The 16,502-nt window shown below is 37.3% G+C and overlaps 1 protein-coding gene across 1 annotated transcript in view; it reads left to right on the forward strand.

Annotated features, from left to right (window-relative positions):
• Positions 1-16,152, forward strand: part of SEL1L (SEL1L adaptor subunit of ERAD E3 ubiquitin ligase) — a 44,985-nt gene extending 28,833 nt beyond the window's left edge. The window contains exons 11-21 of the mRNA XM_037503752.2: positions 849-905; positions 2,878-2,946; positions 4,858-4,935; positions 5,973-6,035; positions 7,262-7,349; positions 8,036-8,184; positions 8,904-9,069; positions 9,593-9,667; positions 10,380-10,552; positions 11,512-11,640; positions 13,281-16,152. Of these exons, the coding sequence (XP_037359649.1) occupies positions 849-905; positions 2,878-2,946; positions 4,858-4,935; positions 5,973-6,035; positions 7,262-7,349; positions 8,036-8,184; positions 8,904-9,069; positions 9,593-9,667; positions 10,380-10,552; positions 11,512-11,640; positions 13,281-13,490 (1,257 nt within the window). The 3' untranslated portion in view covers positions 13,491-16,152. The remainder of the gene's footprint in view (positions 1-848; positions 906-2,877; positions 2,947-4,857; positions 4,936-5,972; positions 6,036-7,261; positions 7,350-8,035; positions 8,185-8,903; positions 9,070-9,592; positions 9,668-10,379; positions 10,553-11,511; positions 11,641-13,280) is intronic.
• Positions 16,153-16,502: the final 350 nt, after the last annotated feature.

A 16,502-nucleotide genomic window follows, 5' to 3' on the forward strand; every position in this document is an offset into this window, starting at 1 on the left:
GGGTGCCATGCCACTACTTTGCCTTGAACTCAAAACAGTCAGTCTTGGAAATGTTTGTTATTTCATATGCTCCTCAGAGTTATTTTCTTTCATGTTTCCTTAGCTAACCTTAGACCGTAATTTCCCACAGGGTTAGGGACAGAACTAGGCTTATTTAATGTAAACTTTGTGATGCCCATCAAATTACCATAATTTGTTGTTTCATGGGATATTTTTATATTAAAATATAAAGAACTTCAGCATCAGTCTTTCTTTTTCTACCATTTTTGCTGATTTAAAAGTATATAGAAATGATCAATAGATACTTTTTAATTTTGAGATTAACAGAAGGGAGACTTAAATTAAAATATAAAGAAAAAATATGTTTTAATTCTATGTATTTTTGAACCTTACAAGATTCAAATATATATGTAGTCTATAGAATTTAGATTTACCTTTCCATTGCACTTTATTTCTTACTGTATCTCCAGGCTTCCCAGGATTATCTTCCTTCTTCCTAAAGGATAACCAGCTTAATAAACATAGTTGGATAAATTGGAAAAAAGAAAAGAATACTGCTTCCTTTAAAATAGGGTATTGGTGACAAATTCAGTTTTAGTTTGTCTGCGAACACCCTTATTTCATAGCCCTTTCGGAAGAATATCTTATAATTAAAAGCAGACATTTAAAATTTTGTAAACATGTAGGTTAGGTAAAGTAAGATCAATACCTTCTGGAGTTAAGACTAAATCTTTAAGTTTCTGAGCTATGAACAGAAACCTTTTGTGACCAAATGGTTTCTTGTTAAACTAATTTAATTATATGATAGGTAGTATCATTGACTTTTATCTCACTTTGTTAATTTTCAGGTTGGTCTGGGACAACTGCATCTGCACGGAGGGCGTGGAGTCGAACAAAATCACCAGGTACCATTGCTCTTCCAAGGATTTTATGCTTCATGTCGTAGCAAGAAACGAGTGTCCAGAGGTATTTCTTGCTAAGTCAATGGCAGTCATCACAATTGGGTCTTCACAAATGCACCTTCACGATCTAGTTAACTCCTGAGGAAAACTGAGAAAAAAATGTGATTTTTTTTACCTTATAGTGTTCGGAAAGGTTTTATTCTAAAACCTAATTTTCAGCACTGCAAAAATAAATATGCAGTGTGTTAGCTTTCTAGAGGTATGTCATAAAAGTATGTCTTAAAAACTCCTCTTAGAAAGTATTTCATAGAACTGAGAAAATTTGATGTTGAGTATGAGAAATTAGGAATAAACAAGTATAGCATTCAAATCTGTATCCATTCACAACTTCGGTCTGCTGTGTCTTAAATAACTCTTATCTCATCCCTTCCTGTCAGTACACTTATCACTTAAGTGAATCATTTACTGCTTGCATTTCTTATCTCTGTAAATAGCACATCTCATCATGTGTTCCCTTGTTTAGAACTTTTAGGTGATCTGTGATTTCTAGTAGCTAAACACCAAAACCGTTAACATGGCCTCCAAGGACTTGTACCAGTCTTTGTTTATACACTCTAAGAAGAAGTCATGTAGCAAAGCTATAATTTTGCAAAATCAGTCTTTCTTGAGGCCCTATCCATTGTCAAGTAGTTAATTATGTAAAGTTGTTTTCTACTACTTCAAAAGATCCAGAGGAGCACAGACTATTATTGCGTTGTTTGCCACTTTATTCCTAGCCCACAGTAAATTCTCTTTAAGTGTCTATCAGACTAATAAAACTGGTTTTCTACTTCTCCAGATAAATATTCTAAGTAAGGTTATTCACATGCCGTATCCCATCTTTAAGAATTAGATCATAAAAAAATATGATTATCACTAAAACTATACCAAATCTCTATGCATTATTATTACTACTACTACTGACTACTATTTATTCAGATAGCATTTGACAACTTTCATTGTCTCCAAGTCCTTAAATGTATGTCATTAGAACAGCGATGCTTCGGATGAACTGGTTAATAAAAATGTCAAGCAAGAGAACACAATTCTAGATAAGCGTTGCTCCATATCTTCTACACCCTTTTGGAATATTGGTGGTGTATGCTGCCTACTTGTGAAGCGGCAACACAAAGATCATTGATTTTACCAGCTGCATGGGGAAAGAAAGGAGTTCCTAGTATGCAACTGAATTAATTCAACAAACATTTGGGTGCTACTGTATCATTCATTGGTAGCTCTTCAGGGTAGAATGTCAGATAAACAACTTTGGACTTTGTTCTTAAAGTTTCAAGTTTAATAGAAGCATTAGACTTTTTAAAAATGATCACACCAATAAATATATGGCAGGTTGTGATTGTTGTGACCAAGGAGCATTAAAGGGGAGGTGGAGTTGTCAGGTACAACTTCTCTGTAAAGTGAATAACATGTAAGTTCAACCTGCAGGTTAAGATTCTGGTTTTTAAAGAATAGCATGTGCAAAGGCCTTGAGGGCAGGAGGAACAAAGCTGGTCCACCCACAGGCAGAGAGCAAGATGTTGAGGTCACACTGCAGCACTTCAGAGGGCTTATAAGCACCAGCATGTTGAGATTTACCAACAGTTGCTTCGGTTAAGCCAAAAAATAAAAGGAGGGATATCAGGACGGGGAGTATTCCAGAAGGCGGATGAGAGATAACATAGCCTAAACTAGAGTTGTGGTAATGGAGTACAGTAGATGGATTCAAGATATGTTTCATAGTGCTTACGTACTTAGGACTTAGTGATCCATTGTATATGAGAGTGAACAGAGGCTTGAGCAACTAATAGATGGTATTGCCATTTATTTAACTGAGATACTGCAATTTAACAAGATTTTTTTTAATGTTTCTGAAATAATTTTGGATGAAAGGCATATTCTACTAAAAACTTACTATTTGAATATGTTCTTTTTTTCATAGCGAGCATTTGACTACTTCAACTTAGCAGCTAATGCTGGCAATTCACATGCTATGGCCTTCTTGGGAAAGGTATTGTACCTCCTGTGCTTGTAGTATGTAATTTACATAGTAAGCATATATTGTATTCAGGATCTACAATTCACCAAAAATAAACTGGAGAAAAAATTTCCAGTGCAAGGAACTTTAAGGTAAGTGCTATGATGAACCATTTTCTTCAGTAACTTAAAAATAACATCCATGCATCAGAGTGTTAATCCTCCACTGAAATTATCTGTCACTGCCTGAGGGCCTACTTTTTGTGGATCATGCATAATAATGAGGAATTTATTCTTTATGTTACCTGGCTTTTGCTAAGTCTCTCATAATTGCCTGTTTGCTTCCATGCTGAATAGAGGCAATTAGACTTTGCTGGAATTTGTCTGTCAACCTTTTAATTATCTTAAATATAACTATCACTCACCTCTTAGTACCATTCTTTTCTCAAGTAAGGAATGATTTCATGTTATAGTACAATCTGAGAACTTCATTTTGCATTATTTTGAAACCGAATAAAATATAAACCATATAAAGTATACTTCCATCTGTCATCAGATTCTAAGGTTAGGAGGCTCCAATAGAATATATCAAATGTTTTGGGCCTCCCCTGTGGCGCAGCGGTTGAGCGCTGGGTTGTGAAGCTGCCCGCAGCCTCTGCAGCACGGTTTGATCCCCGGCTGCTCCCCGGCCACTGGAGGAGGGTCCCACATGGCGCGCAGACCTATCCTGCTGCCCGCTACTCCCCTCAGCAGTGTGCTTCGGTCCTTCTGCCTGCTCTGCTCCCCGCTCTGACTTTGGTGAATTCTCTCACCCTCCCGCGCTTCTGACTGTACCCAGTGCTTGTATAAATAAATAAATAAACAAACAAATAAATAAAGCTTAAAAAAAAGAATATATCAAATGTTTTTTACATGGGAAAAAATATAATCTATATTTGCCACATGATCACAACTAGTTAATTGGGGCCTGAGAACTTTACATTTAGACATTCCAACTATTACATGATAAAAATTAGTGTTCTCAGGCCTCCCTGGTGGTGCAGGTGGTTGAGTGCAGCCTCTGCAGCGCTGGTTTGATCCCGGCTGGCTGGCGAGAATCCCACATGGCAAAGCAGACCTCTCCTGTCTTGCTTGCTGCTCCCCTCAGCAGTGTATTTCTTCAGTCTGCCTGTTCTGTTCCCCGCTTTGTCTCTGGTGAATCCTCTCACCCTCCTGCCTATCTGGCCTGTACCCCAGTTCTTGTATAAAAAAATAAATAAATCTTTAAAAATAAAATTGGTGTTCTCCATCTGTTTTCCTTAAGCATTTAAGAATTGCATTCCAGCCCTTTAGATTCTTGCTCTAAGTTACCGCTATATCCCTATCTCAAAAAGCTATTTTCTTAATTTGTCATTTCCTTAATATGTATCTAGATTAAACAACAAACAAGCAAAAAAACTATTTGTCATTCTCTTCCTTTCTCAGGCCTCTTTATCATATTCCATACCTTCTAGTTAGTCAGTACTTCACAACTTTATCGTCCTGAACCTAAGACCTATCCTTTTCCCCCTGGTGGAGGAGAAAGGAAAGTCGACATTGCTCACAGCTCTTCTTTTCTTCATTTAATCACTGTGCCCACCATTTGGCCTTCCTGGGATAGAGGGAGAAAAAAGATTCACCTTGGGATTAAAGATTTTTCTCCCAAGAAATTCATCTATGAACTGATTTTATAGACTCATGTTTATAGATACATATATGTGTGTGTATGGTCATAAGTTTGATGACATAGAATATATTGACATATAAGGTTATTTATTTCTAAGGCTTGCTTTTAATTCTAAAAAGATGATATGGGGAATTTTAAACTGTGTTGAAAGATTTCAGGAGTTACAGCAAAAACCACAATAAGAAAAATGTAATTGGAGAGAAGTTACAACTCTTAATGAAATTGGGGCCTGTTTTCCAGATGTATTCAGAGGGAAGTGACATTGTACCTCAGAGTAATGAGACAGCTCTTCACTACTTTAAGAAAGCCGCTGACATGGTAAGGCTGCATGACCTCAGTATATTAGGGACCATTTGAGTGTATGGTATACTCAAGTGTCCCATATTGCTATTATTTTTAAATAAGTTTACTGAAGGAATAATCATAACCAATTCATGCTGAAATTATTGAAAACACTAAATATGATTCATGCAAATGGATTGACTAGAAAGTCTTTCCAATTAAAACCAAATTTGTTTTAGGGATCAGATCATTGAGTTTTTAGCCTCTGTTCAAGTTCATCGAGGTTTCCTGATCAGGGAAATACTGATTTTAGTGATAGAATTGGGAATTATATAATTTACTCTATTTGTATTGCAACTTGAGGTTACATAATTTACTACTTTTGATAATCATACTACATAAGTTAGGCTTTTGTGGCCCAGAGAAAACTACCTATATTGTATCCAGTGTGTACACTTATCTCTTCGCCAGCCAACTTGATATTGCTGTAGTTCCAAGTATCAGTTGCCAAAGGCGCACACTTGACACTTTTTTTCAAAGTGCCTTCTATCTCTTATTTTAGGTGAATTCTAGATTTTTTCCCTTCTTGTTCTCAAATGACTCATAATCATTAGTCTGTCTGACTTCAGTAATTTTACACATATCTTTTCTACCTAATCCCAGTGTTGCTTTTATTATGTGGCTGTTGACTCTACCCCACAGCATCTCCCTTCTTTCTTGGGATAGGAGGTTACCAATGAGAAATTACCAAAAACAAAAATCACCTGCTTTTAATTTTAAAAATATGAAATTAATCATTTATAACATTCATGCAACAAATGGTCATAAGGTTAATCACCAACATTTAATTCAAAATGAATTTAGTGTTTATTCTTTTTCAGAAAATCATTGAAAGCCCCCAAAATGTCTAAAAGTTAGTATTATATTTTGTCTGATGAGAAGGAAAATATTTTGTTATGAATTGAGAAGTACTAAGACATGTTTTGAAAATGCTTGTAAATTATTTCTTAAGCAGTCATTTATCCGTGCCTATTTTTAACGAATCCTTTCATTCTTTTGTCTCTGGTTTGCAGGGCAACCCAGTTGGTCAGAGTGGACTTGGAATGGCCTATCTCTATGGGAGAGGAGTTCAAGTGGTAGGTTTTCAGTCAAATATTCTGACTTTAGCAAGTAGTCAGCTCGTGAGGTAGAGAGTGTTCTGTAACTAACTCCCAATTATTATCACAGGTGAGGCTGTTTCCTTATAACCAAAACTCAGCCTTTTCCTGTTGTTTCAGGAACCATACCAGCTTCCTTCTTAGAATGGCTCTGTCTCTGGCACCTTCTCCTGAAGATCTGAAGCTGCTTCTCATTATTCCATGAATACTCTCTACCCTACATACCTTTCCAAATGTTTTCCGTGCTACATCTTCATGTCAGCCTAAGAAATGCTTAAGTCCTCTCATTTACAAGGAGGAAAGCTTGATGGTCTACCCTGGGCCCTTCTAGCTATCACCTCTCTTCTCTTCAGTCCTTCACTGCAAAGCCGAGTTTCTTCAAAGAATGATTAGCTGTTTTCACTCTTTAGCTCTTAGCAGTCAGACTTCTACCTGGTAATTGGTCTATATGGGTTACCAGCGACCTCTTATATGTCAGTTCCAGTTGACATTTTTTGCTTCTACTTCCCTTGACCTCTCTTCCTGGGGTGCTGTGACTACAAGTGCTCTTCGTTTTCCTGAACCATTGCTTCTTACTCTCCTCTGCTGCATCTTCATGGGTTTTCATTGGTATCCTCTTCTCTTTATTTAATTTCTCCAAGCACTGTGGTTCTTTTAATTTGAGCCTGAAACTGAGAGCTAGGTTTAGGATTCTAATCTGTAAGTATTCCCTTGCTTCCGTCTAGTCATTTTTGGATACTAAAATCTAGTAGTGATCTTGATTTTAATTTTCTCATGCATAGTTATGATATATGAAATCTAATGATCATTTCATGTTTTATAAACATTATCTCTCCAGGGAAGAGACAAATAAGGAGAGAAGTGTTTTCCTTATTTGATATCAGGAAAAAAATGAGGCTTAATGGAGGATTAATTGGTTAGTAGAGAAGATACAACTGCTTCTGAATTCCTGGCCTGGTGTTCTACTAGTGTGATTTATGCTTTTTGAGAGTGAAAAATTCTCTTTGCTTTTCTTCATGGTATTAAATATCTACCCCTTTATTACTTAAAGTATATTATTAAAAAAAAGAGAAGGCTGCCCTTTTAATGATTCTTTGAGAATATTTTTTGTGTGCTTTGTTAATTTTTCCTGATGAATGACTCCCCTGGCTTCTGCGTATATCAACTATTTGAGTTTTCTCATCATGTGATCGCCTCTTCTACAGAATTACGATCTGGCACTGAAATATTTCCAGAAAGCTGCTGAACAAGGCTGGGTGGATGGGCAGCTACAGCTTGGCTCTATGTACTATAGTAAGTAACACTGGCGTCGGTGAATATACCATGATCTACATTTACCTGTTTTCTGCCAGCTAGTTCTTTGCCACTGTTATAGGGAAGTAGGAGTGTTATGTAACCGTCCCATGCCAGGCAGGTTCGCTGTTGATTTGGGTGAATGAAAAAAGAATCTCGAAGCCTTAGGTATATCTGACATGCCTTTAATGCTGAAGTAGGGCACTGAATACACAGACAGACCAGCAAGCAGGGAGCCAGGCAGACAGCAACTGTGCCTCCTAGTCCCCATGATCTCCGACTTCTTGGCCTGGGTGTCTGTACTTATAGGTGCCCTGTGTTCCTGCTTCTAAACGCTTTCTTACAATAACGCAGTGTCTCATGTAGATAATGAAACCTGGGAGGAAAACAAAGCCATAGGTGGTGGCTGCAGAGTGGAAGACAAGAAAGAGCCTGAGTTGCTCCATGTTCCCTGCAGGGAGCTACTGAATTCTGGCTCATTTAATGATTTGTGTATCTTGTTTTTTAATTATAAATTATATTAGTCTATATTAATTTATGAATCTGTATTAATTAAGTTCACATTTTTGCTGAGTAAGAATTCTAAATTTCATTTAGTGTTCCTCCTCCTATATAAGGCTTCTTTGAGGCTTCAATTAAATCTTATTTAAGACTATTACTGACCTTTTATGTAATTTTCCTTACAGATGGCATTGGAGTCAAAAGAGATTATAAACAGGCCTTGAAATATTTTAACTTAGCTTCTCAGGGAGGCCATATCTTGGCTTTCTACAACCTAGCACAGATGCATGCCAGTGGCACAGGTGTGATGCGCTCATGTCACACTGCTGTGGAGGTAAGGCTTTCCTGCCAACTTGCGTACAGAAAATTGATTTCCCCAGTAGGAAAGTCTACCCTTTTAATTCTAGTTTTCTTTGCACGATTTCTTCTAGTGTAGAAACAGACTCAGCCTGCTAGCCTTGCTATACTGAGGAAAGACTGAGGATCTGTGTGTTAGTGTCATGCTTATTTCCTTTGTTTTTGCTTTCTATAATCAGTATTTGTAAGAGCAGATACTATAATCTCTGTAGCACCTAAAGCAGTATCTGAGACATAGTTTGAAAAAAAGTGTGTGTTGCAATGGGGAATGATAATACTTCCTAATTGGAACATTTCCTCTTTTGCTCTGTCATAACTGATACTTTGCAGTGGCATGATAAATGCCTACCAGATTTCTAAATCTCTCTATGCTTCACTTATAAAATGGAGCTCTTAATAGGACTTAACCTCATAGGGTGGTTCCTTATGGTATAATTAAGTGAATAAATGTCCATAATATCCAATAATCAGAGGAGTCATGTCTGGTCATAGTAAATGGTATATAATTACTGTTACTTTTATAAACCTGTATTAAAGACTAAGTGAATGCTTCAAATAAATATTCCAAACTTTTACCTGCATTTAGTAAAACTGCCATAGATTCAGAAAGTTTAATCACTTGTAGTCAAAGTGCAAAAATTATTTTCTAGCATATCTTTCTTAATTTTTAACTGAGTTTCTTTTCTGTTCTCACAGTTGTTTAAGAATGTATGTGAACGAGGCCGTTGGTCAGAGAGGCTTATGACTGCCTATAACAGCTATAAAGATGGCGACTACAATGCCGCCGTCATCCAGTACCTCCTGCTGGCCGAGCAAGGCTATGAAGTGGCACAGAGCAATGCAGCCTTCATTCTCGATCAGAGTGAGCTTCCTTTCAGTCCAGCCTTTGGTTTAGAACACAGGTGTTCACAATAAGTAAACCAATAAAAAGAAAAACCACAAAGAAATTTCTTTGGCTATAAGCAGAACTTAATAGAGCATTAACCTAAATTATTTAACCTCAGATCTCTCTAAGCCAGAGATCCAAAGTTAATTGCATAATTAGACAGTAGAAACAGATTTTATGTTCTTTTTAAGATTAACTGCTTTTAATATTTTTTTTTCAAAATACAGCAGATACAGTAACACATCAGAGATATGTAAATTCCTAGAAATGACTTAGTAAAGTGGTTTCATTATCAGGTCTTCAGATACAGCATGGTTCAGGAAGTAATGTCCTGAAAGTAGTGGTTCCTTTGAACTCAGCACTTCATTTACATACTTCATTTCATAATTGGTATATCCCAATTCTTGTTAAATTATGCCCCACATTTACATTCTACTTTGTAAAAGAAAGCCTAAAAAATGAGTGTCTTTCTTTAAATCATTTTGTCTTTTGTCTGTAGGAGAAGCAACCATTGTAGGTGAGAACGAAACTTACCCCAGAGCTCTGCTACACTGGAACAGGGCTGCCTCTCAAGGTGATTCACTCGTTAATTCTGGGTCTCAACCAGAGACTTTCCTTTACTGCTTTTCTAAAAATCTTTTACCGACTGAATCATGTCACTCATCACCTTAAAATTAAGCAGAAATTTTAATTGTTACTCTACTCATTTGCCTAATGATTGGTATTTACTCTTCAAATGAGCATTACAGACCCAAGCTTTCTAAATTAAATTGCAAAATCTTAGTATCGGGCATTTTTATCATGCTGTAGTTTGCTCTGGTTTTCAATTTGAGACCAGTGATTTGAATTGAGTAGAGTGTATACTAGAATATCAGCCTAAAGCCTGAGACTCTCACCTTTTCCTGCTCTTTTTCACTTGAGTTTTTCCCTCTACATGCTCCTGCCTAATTGTAGAACACTTCTCCAAGCCTGTGTCAGTGGTCAAGCTGAACTATCCTAAAATGTAAATGTAAAGATAGACTAGAGCATTTGAAGAGTATATTAGTGGAATAGGTGGTACCCCCCACCTTGTTTTACCTCTTCCTGACTGTTCAAAGCCTTCAGAAGAGCTCTGCTTCCATTTTAAATTTTTGCTGAATTTGTAGTTTAGCTGAAGAATTTGTATAAAGTTTGTGTATTTTGGTATAATGCTTTGTTTTATGTAAATAATGTTAATAGAAAATAGCAGTTTGGTCTGTTTTAAACACACTGTTTATCGGCAGTTCTGCATTTAATTTTTGTTAAAGGCTATACTGTGGCTAGAATTAAGCTTGGAGACTACCACTTCTATGGATTTGGCACTGACGTAGATTATGAGACGGCGTTCATTCATTATCGTCTGGCATCTGAGCAGCAGCACAGTGCACAAGCCATGTTTAATCTGGGGTATATGCATGAGAAAGGACTAGGCATTAAACAGGTAAGTGTGATTTTAACTGTTCGAGTAATATAATTGTGATTTGAGCAAATATTTGCATTTTTCTCGAAAATGGGCTTTCTTTGTAATGTGCTCAGATTTTAGGTAGTAAGTTATGAGACAGTTTTATATTATTTCAAGACTGCCCTTGCACCTCTCTCATCTGCCAGTACACACACTTACTGATATCTACACTGTTATATCTAAGATATCGAAACAAAGATTTGTAAAAGTGGAAAGGCGTTTGCTACGCTGTTGATAGCTCCTCATTTGAGGAACTGTTCACTTTCTGCCAAATTCTGTTCCTAAATTATTTTGAAATTAAGATGTTTGCTATGATGAGCTTGTTTCTTATGCTGTGTCTTCCTAATGAAGTCTAACATTCTTTAGCACCATAGTCTTAAGTCTGCTATGTGTCCTGAAAGAAAAACTGTATCCTCTTTTTTTAAAAAGATTGATTTATTGGGGGTCTCCCTTGTGGCACAGGGGTTAAAGACAATGCTATCAAGCTACTGCCAGCTATAGCATGAGTTTAATCCCTGGCTGGCCAGAGAGCAGCCCACATGGTGCAGCAGACCTCTCCTGTCTCGCCTGCTGCTCCCCTCAGCAGTGTATTTCAGTAGATCCGCCTGTTCTATTCCCCACTCTGTCTCTGGTGAATCCTCTCACCCCCCGCACCTCTGGCCTGCACCCCAGTTCTATGCATAAATCAGTTGATCTTATACTTCCCTCCCCTCTTGGGAACCTGAGCTAAATCTTAAAATTTTGTAGTTAAATTTTTCAAAGTTAAGCAGTTAGATAAATTTTACCCAATTAAGGCTTGGGTTTTTTCTTTAAGTAAGAGGAAATTTTAAATGAAAACTTCAAAGGCAAAGTAAAATTTTCTATTATATAAAGTAAATAGTACTTATTTTTCCCTACTTTAACAAGAAATTAATTTTGGTTTATTACCTGCATTATAGGATATTCACCTGGCAAAGCGTTTTTATGACATGGCTGCCGAAGCCAGCCCAGATGCACAAGTACCAGTCTTCCTAGCGCTCTGCAAATTAGGCGTCGTGTATTTCTTACAATACATACGGGAAACAAATGTAAGTGGGCGATGCTTTTTTAAATTAAAATGCAAACAATGTAACCTTCTCAATCTGGAGGTTTGTATTTAAAAAATTGGGGGAAGAGGAGAGGGGTGTCCTCAAAGTGTCAGTCTTTACCCTTCCTCTACCAGGTGAAGGGTGAGGGGTGGGAGTGGCCACAAAGCAGTTACAGTGTTCAGATAGTTTTTGACAGTGGTCCTGACTGCTAAAGCATTTTTCATTGATGCAGATGTTTTCTGGTTTAGGGAAAACTGAGACTAAAGCTTGGAGATGTGAAACAGTCGTCGACTAAATTCAGCGATCCTTTAATCAGATGACTGCCTAGCAACAACTCAGGCCAATTCCTGAAAAAGAGAAGAAGGGGTGGGTGGAGAGGGAGAACCCCTGCCCAGTGTCTAGGACTTCATTTTCTTCTGACAGTGAGACATAAGTAAAATACCACCAGTATTTTGTTTTTGAAAAAGATCTTTAAATAAGCTCATGGTGGACCGTAAATAGGAGAAGAGTTACCCATTCTCTTCAACATGACCCACTGAGTTGCCAGAAGGTGCTTTCAGGTTCTCTAGTTTTGCATTTTGTTTATAGTATCTGGTTACTTATAATAGATTAAATGGCACAGCATTTGATTAAAAAGCTAACAGTGTGGCAGCCTATTCTTCCATTCTCAGGATTATTTCAGGTCTTGTCTCACGGGTTTTATCACTGATAAACTGTTGAGTGCTGTTGAGTTATGGCCATACAAGGTACCATACCAAGTGTATTGTATTTGCTATTTTTTTAGTACAGAAATATAAAGAAGATAATAAAATACCCCATAATCCTACCCCTAGATATTCCAACTTAAAAAAATAAACCACACAGAATCTCCCATTATAGGTCCCTGCCAGAGAACATGGTTTCTTACAATTTTTTTTTTTCATAAAAATTTAGCACCTATACTTACAAGTATATATGATGGAAACCATTTAAATGTGTTTTTATTGTAACATAAAGGACTGTGCCCCATGTTTACTCGCTTTGTGGGTGAGTAGAATTCAGAAAACACTAGGAATAATTCAAGTAGCACTTAAAACAATGAAAATATCAATACAGAAAAACCTAACTTTTAAGCTAAACTTCAACTGTTAAATATCTTGGTTTTCAGTTCATTCCTAATGAAAAAGGCATTATTCATTCAGCTATTAAGCATGTGAACTCCTGCCATCTTCAAATAGATGAGAGAAACAGTAACAGAGCCCAGCTGTCACTAATACAGTTCGCAGAGTGCACCCTCGTGTTTCGTCGCTGCAGAGAGCTGGTGGGTGTGCCGAGACACACTCCCTCCGTTCCTCCATTGTACCCGCTGTTCCTTTCAGTTATTTTCTGTGAAAAATGGTTGAAAATTAACGTGTTAGATTACTGACAGAAAAGAACTCTGCTAGATACTTTATATAGTCAGTTGTTAAAATAACTCAGTTCCTAAGACACGTTGTTTCAGCTGCAAACTTTTAAAACCATTTTAAAAACACATTGCAGAATGTTTCTAAATCCAATGATTTCAGTAAGTTCTGTATATTTCTCTAACTGGCCATGTGATTTTTTAGTTCCTTCTATAGTATTTTAGTCATCATAATGATTTTCATATTCTTCTCACTAAGATTCGAGATTTGTTCACCCAACTTGATATGGACCAGCTTTTGGGACCTGAATGGGACCTTTACCTCATGACCATCATCGCGTTGCTGCTGGGAACAGTCATAGCTTACAGGCAGAGGCAGCACCAAGACATGCCTGTACCCAGGCCTCCAGGCCCACGGCCAGCGCCACCACAGCAGGAAGGGCCGCCAGAGCAGCAGCCACCACAGTAACAGCCACCGTGTCCAGCCTTGATCAGTGACAGCCCAGGAAATTGTTTGCTGAAAACATTTGCATTTGATTTAGGACTTTGGATCAGTGGCCACCTCCTGGAAGAGGCACAAGGAAGCGTTGAATTCCTAAAGCTGCTTAGAATCTGATGCCTTTATTTTCAGGGATACGTAACTCTTACCTAAACTGAGTTGAATGTTTGTTTCCGTGCTGAATGGAATAACAACTCTCAATGACTTTCCTTTTTTTATTTTTTTGGTCTGGAAACATGTGAGACACTCAAAGTAATGTCTGCTGTATCCAGCTGTCTTTCTTGGGTTCTTCAGTCATGCTCTCAACCCTTGCTCATTCTCAGTGTGTGTACATTCTTCTGTCAGCATTTTAAGGTCTTTTGCATCAACACTAAAAACTGATCAGTGTGAAAAGGAAAATGCAGTTAGTTCTAAGTTTAAGCTTAACATGTTTGAAAGTCTGAAAACAGAGCTTGCCTTTTGAGTTAAAAAAAGAGAGTCTTCAAAGTGTTTCAGAACTGCAATAACTAAGAAGCTTTTACCAGTCCACGTGCAGATATACACATTCAGCATACTTGTTGTTTTAACAGGGAAGGTTGGGAGTTTTCTTATCATTGGTGATTGTCACACTTTATACCAAACTTCTCTCCTTCAAAGACTGAAAGGCCTTGTCAAAGGGTTTTATGTGAACTTCACTACTTTGGTATGGAATCTCTATAAGTCTGAACTGACTCCTTGAGCTAACATGTGAATTTGCCCCACCTACTCACTGTAATGTGCTTGTTTGTTTTGAGTATTCAGAACCTTGATCCAGAAGCCAGAGGATGGACTGCATAGAAGATACTAGAAAACAGCACTAAAGAACTCTGGATGGGATACCACGATCATAGTCCTACTTTCCCAAAGTTGAAGTATTTATTCCAGGGATTTATTTTCCTTTGCATTTCTTCTTGCAAAAGAACAGATCACCCTCCTGAATTTCTATATTTATGAAATACCATGGCCATTATCCAGCATACAGTAATTACCATTATAATATTAAAACACAGAGAATAAAAGATGTATTAAACTTAGTGGTTGAGGAAAGCCGAAGCCTGTTTATGCTGTTCTGTATTTTCAGGTAGATTTTTGTATCTGCAGTTTTCTATTACAGTAGAAAGGTAACTGCCTGTTTAGTTATTATATCCATCATACACTTTCAGCATTGGGAAAATCAGGGCTATTGTACTTCAGACTTGTTTGGAAAACAACAACAAAGACACCTGAGGATTTCATATACCATACAAATGAAAACTTAAACAGAATTTGTAGTTCTTTTTATCTGCAGGAGGTAGTTTTCCCCTGCCTATATTGGTATCTGAGCAGACTTTTTATGCCTGCCGACCTCAGTCTGTTTCTAGTAACCTTTATACCTTCCCCCCCCCCCCATAGTCACTCATCTGCCAGAAAACTTGAAAAGTTTATTACCTGTAGAGTTGTAAGACTTTGGTTTTTGAAGTTAGGACTGTGCTTTAGGACTAGATTTAGTTTATAATTTAACATGAAGGCTTTAAATGTGAAGTTGTAGACTTTGTTTAGTGTTCACAGTATTATGAGAAACGGGGTAAGCAAACTTTCCTCCCAGATAGTTGCTTCCAAATTGAAAGAGGTGGTCACGAAAAGAACCACACAGATAAAAGCACCTGAAAGGTAGGACATTTTTCTCCCCAAAATGCGATGTCACTTTAGGCAGCTCTTGTAAATATTAAGATCTGTTTGATCTCTTCCCCTTAGAGACTCAGTGAAGTTGGTACAGTTTGTGGGTGTCTTCATCACTGCCTCTTCTCCCAACCCTTCAAAACAAATACAGTCCACAGTAGCAGCCGCACTTCATTTCAAAGGAACCATTTTAATTTATTTAAAAGTTTGAAAACCCCCTAAGATGACTAAACTTCCATTTCCTCCTTCTATCATTCCTCAGTTTCTCCTTTAGCAGCATTTTTACCTCTATCTTAACTTCTTCCTCAAAAAAAAAATTCTTAAAACTGTGCACTACCTTAAAGATAGTCGTGTTCTTCATGCAATAACGACCTTCCTGTTTGCCACTTGTCATAAACTTTTCATTATTAACAGTCCATATGCCCTTTTCTTTTTTTCCCACCCCCTCTTTTAACCTGGGTCACTTGCTTCTGGAAATCTGAATGGTATATTTAAAATAATTTAGTTCCTATGGTTTTGTGAAAAGACCATCTCAAAATATCCTGCTCCTTTTTTTTCTTTTCGTTCCTAGGACAAGATACCTAAGCAAATAGGAATTTGGTTTGGTGTTTCTCCTAAAATAATGTTCAATACTTAACCTAATCAAATGGCATCCATTTGAATAAAATGACAGTAACTAAAGCTAGTTAATGTCAGTGACATTAAACTAACTCCAGGATTCAGGAGTTTTAATGTTAGAATTTAGAGTTAAATAGAAAGTGGCTTCGTTTCGCCATGGTAGCCTGTCTCTCCTGATCCCTGTTACAGTCCGTCTTCCAGCCTCGATGGTGATGACAGTAGTGCTCCGCTTAGCTTATACTCACTTGTGCACTTGATTTGTTAATTAATCAACTCTTTGAGCCTTGAGACTCTCCATTTTGCTTCTATTTTGTGTTATGAAGATAGCAGTGCTGCGTGGGGCATTTTGTGTGAGTGGGTGTGTGTTTGAAGTTCTTGTTTCTAGTTTCTATTTTCTGAGTAAGGCTTCTCTCATTTTTGGTTATTCTTCAGTGGCACAGAAGAAATACAAGCCTTTTTTTTCAAAATTCATTACTTGGCACTTAAATGAGATTAACTTGTGAATCAGTAATCTTAATACTCTTGAGGACTGGTTACCCTTCTGCTTATAAGGTTAATTTGTAAGAGTTTCACTGCTAAGCTATTTTATTTCTGTACCGTTGGGAAGTTTTAGAAACTTCTACCTGTGATCTGGCAGTGATCTGATGCTTTATTTAATTAAGGGGCTGCTGTTGCCCCCAGGAAACT

Source organism: Talpa occidentalis, unplaced genomic scaffold (assembly GCF_014898055.3).
Source record: "Talpa occidentalis isolate TD23 unplaced genomic scaffold, MPIMG_talOcc4v2.1 talOcc4.11, whole genome shotgun sequence".
In the NCBI taxonomy this organism is placed as follows: domain Eukaryota; kingdom Metazoa; phylum Chordata; class Mammalia; order Eulipotyphla; family Talpidae; genus Talpa; species Talpa occidentalis.